Genomic DNA, 3,681 nt, shown 5'->3' with positions numbered 1-3,681 from the left:
TGCTGTTGTCTCTCTTCGTGTTTCTTTTCTCGTTCTTTATGTTTATTTTCTTTTTCCTCCAACAACTGCTGTAATCTCTCTTCCTGTTTCTTTTACTCATTCTTCTTGTTTCTTTTACTGTTCTTGTATTGCTGCCATCACATCTGCTAAGCTGCAGTTTGATTTGCCACTTCTCGTTTCCATCTTCTTTTCTTTCTTTTTTTCGGTCCCACTCTCTGACACCAATTTGTTAATTTCCGGTATAAATTCTTTCCGAGAAACTTCAGCAATACAAGTCCTTTCTTGATTAACTCAGTTTATTCTTCCTCGATACAAACTTTGTGATACACAGAATTTTCACAGTCAATACGTTTTCTCGTCGCTTTACTTAACAACCTTTATAACACACGCTATAAATCACAGTGATTCACACACACTTTACTTACGGTGCCTACTGTTCGCTTGACTCAATTATCTTTCTGCCCCTGGCTTTCTTTGCCAGGCTTATATATATATTAAAAAAGAGGGCATCTAAATCACACTCGAGCTGGCAGTCAAATTCATAATCCTTCGAGAAACTCCAGCGCGCATGCTCCCAGCGTAGCGTGACTTCCGCTGTCGTTACAGTGTTATAAAGTTTAAAACAGTTAACTGCTGAAGAGAAAAGGTTGAAGGAGATTTAAAATAACGAATCTAGCCAAAGAATGATTTGGTGTCACTATTGTTTAATTTTATATTTTCACTGATTTTAGATGCTAGTTTTGCTAGTCGTTATTGTTTGTTCCTGAAAGTGTTGTTTTAATCTCCTCAGACGTCATGGTGGTTGTACTTCCGGCTCACCGATAAATCTGGAGTGGTGAATAAAATAACGCGCCCTTTTATTGGGTGAGCAAACGGTGATTAAAACAATGTACCATGTGAATACTCCAAATTTTTTTATTGGAATAATCATCATTGATGTGGAAGTATATGCCTACTGTAAGGAACAGAATTACACAATTTTATATCCTATGCTCTCTTAGTCTGGGACAGAATCTCTAAAGAATATTTTCATATCTCCAGTGTGAGTGCTGTCCATTCGATCTTTGCGCTTGTCACTTTTTGTTTTTAAATTTATATATTTTTGCCCTTTGTTACATACTGTGTTCAAACTAATTTTTTTTTGTCTTCATTTCAGTCAAAGTCATAACTTACTTTAACTCTGTGATACTTTTTGCAGTTATTATCCAAAACATAAATCAGTGCACCTGAGAATACCACAATCCGTAATAATGGCACCTCAGAAAATAATAAAATTTAACGAATAACAATGCAATTGTGAAAATATCTTATTATGTAAGTATTGTAAATTTACAATGTGACAGTTTTGGATATGTGTATGCATTTTGTACCATACCAGTTTTTTACCGTCTTTGCATTATTACTGGTGCTATTATCACCAAAGCACTGTTTTTTTATGGAATTCATTGAAATGCGTTGTAAGCTGGAAAACTAATGATTAGATTTTAAACTTTAGAAAGTAATCAAAGGAAAACTTTACTTTGGGGTTGTTGATGATATATTTTTATAGGTATATAACCTTCATTCTTTTTTTTTTGTGATGTAACAGAAGCCTGTGGTTCTGACTGACACTAACTTAGTGGGTTCGGCCATGAAGTGGGATAGTCACTATCTTCAAGAAAATCTGGGAGACAGTCCTTGTACTGTTTACTTGTCTAAAACTCACAAGTTTAAGTATTTTGATGCCAATCAGACTAAGAAATGTGATAATGATTTCTCTCCACCAACTGAACAGATAGTGATGAGATTCCAGGAGTTTGTAAAGCGTCTGAAAAGTTGGAAAGAAGGAGATAAACGGTATGAAACAAATAGATTTTAATTATCATAAGTTTTTGTTGATCATTCTCTTAAGCCATCTAATCATTGTGCTGTTGCTAGTGGAAGGGCAGATACAATTTTAGGTTGTATCTACAGAATATTAATAACATATGTAAGAGGTTATAATATGATTGTGTAGGTCACTGGTTAGGCTAAATTTGGAGTATTGTGTTTTATCTTGATTTTCTTACCTTAAGAAGAATATAGAATTTTGTTTTATTGAATTTCATGCAAAGCTACTTGAAGGCTATCTGCATTAAGCATTGCCTATTTCTGAAGTGATAGATTAAAGGGAAGGCAGTTGGTCTACACTACCCATTACCAACTTTTTGGCCAGTCTAATTGAATAATGGGATTGATCACCATATTATAATGCCCCCATTGCTGAAATAGTGTGCTTGTTCAATGATTCATATCCACAATCTTCAGGTTGAGAGTTGAGTCCCCTATCCATGGAGAGCTAGTAGGATGATACCTGGGATAAAAAGGTCGGCATATGAGGTCAGGTTAAGATCTCTGAAATTGTTTTCTCTTGAAAGAGTTGGTGGGATTTGAATGAAGAGTTTAGGCTTGTACTGGGAATTGATAGTGTGAATGCATCATATTTTTAATACTTACAGTGGCAATGGTAGGACTAGGGGACATAAGTAAACATTTTGTCAGGATAAGAGTCATCTGAAGCTGAGATAGTTTTATTTTTATTGGTAGTTTGGCTTAAGAATGGGTTACCTTCAAAGGTGGTGGAAGTGGCAAATTTAAGGGAGTTTAAGGGAAGACTTGGTAAATATTTGAATGATAAGAGCTGGCTTTGAGGTTTTTTTTTAATAGTTTAGCTTAGATGAACCAACAAGTCCCTTGTTCTTAAATGTTATAAATTTGCCTATACAACAATGACATTTTTTGCTGTTTTGTTTATTTGTTTGTAATTAAGCACAAAGCTACACAATGGGCTATCTGTGCTCTGCCACAACGTGTATCGAAACCCAAATTCTAGTGTTGTAAGTCCGCAGACATACCGCTGTGTCACTGGGGGGGCTTTTTTGCTGTTACTCTGATGATTCACGATAAAATTATCTTTCAAATTCAAAGCACATGCCAAATGGTTAATAGCTTAAACTGAAAGAGAGAGTAGTTTCTTAGCTTTTGTGTGGTTTTTCAATCTGTATATAATGTCTTGTGAAAACACTCCTTAATCTAAGTAAAATTTGTTATTTTATTAATCTGTTTTAGATTTTTCTTTAATGCACAGTGAATCCACATCAAAAAGCAAAAGGAGACAAAAGGGTTTCTCAGTTCTGAGTCATTATTGATAAAGTGATTCACCTTAACTTTTTTTCTTTCATCATACACACTGTTTATATATATTCACCTTTTATATTTTCAAACATTATAATTGTTGATGTCACAAAAATGTGTTCAGGAAAATGGTTTGGATGTGTTTCTTACAGGCTGTACATGCAAGAGCCTCTCAATGAAAAAATTCTGAAAAGCTTGCAGTTAGTCAATGATATTCTTACATTTAATTGGGGTTGGGCAAGAATGCAGCAAAAACAGAATAACTGGGGACCGCTCACAACCAATCTCCTCATGATTTCAACTCAAGGTAAGGTCCCCAGTCTATACAGGCAAAAAAAAACAAATATTTTATTTTATGAAGCAGTATGGTGAAATTGGTATTTTATTTTATGAAGCAGTATGGTAAAATTGGTATTTTATTTTATGAAGCAGTATGGTGAAATTGGTATTTTATTTTGTGAAGCAGTATGGTAAAATTGGTATTTTATTTTATGAAGCAGTATGGTAAAATTGATATTTTATTTTATG

General features: G+C 34.1%; 1 protein-coding gene across 3 annotated transcripts in view; it reads left to right on the top strand.

Moving 5' to 3' along the window:
• Nucleotides 1–3,681, top strand: part of LOC106459917 (hypoxia-inducible factor 1-alpha inhibitor-like) — a 26,150-nt gene that overhangs the window by 6,537 nt on the left and 15,932 nt on the right. The window contains exons 1-3 of one of the 3 annotated variants that reach the window (XM_022386491.1): nucleotides 469–864; nucleotides 1,589–1,836; nucleotides 3,306–3,460. In XM_022386491.1, coding sequence (XP_022242199.1) covers nucleotides 1,631–1,836; nucleotides 3,306–3,460 — 361 coding nt within the window. In that variant the 5' untranslated portion in view covers nucleotides 469–864; nucleotides 1,589–1,630. Of the gene's footprint in view, nucleotides 1–468; nucleotides 1,043–1,588; nucleotides 1,837–3,305; nucleotides 3,461–3,681 lie in introns of those variants that run through there. The other 2 variants (XM_022386490.1, XM_013919584.2) reach the window with 2 other exon arrangements.

The sequence above is a fragment of the Limulus polyphemus genome, unplaced genomic scaffold (genome assembly GCF_000517525.1).
Source record: "Limulus polyphemus unplaced genomic scaffold, Limulus_polyphemus-2.1.2 Scaffold681, whole genome shotgun sequence".
NCBI lineage: Eukaryota > Metazoa > Arthropoda > Merostomata > Xiphosura > Limulidae > Limulus > Limulus polyphemus.
The sequence above is the reverse complement of the archived record's forward strand: the minus strand, read 5'-3'. Positions and strand labels throughout refer to the sequence as shown.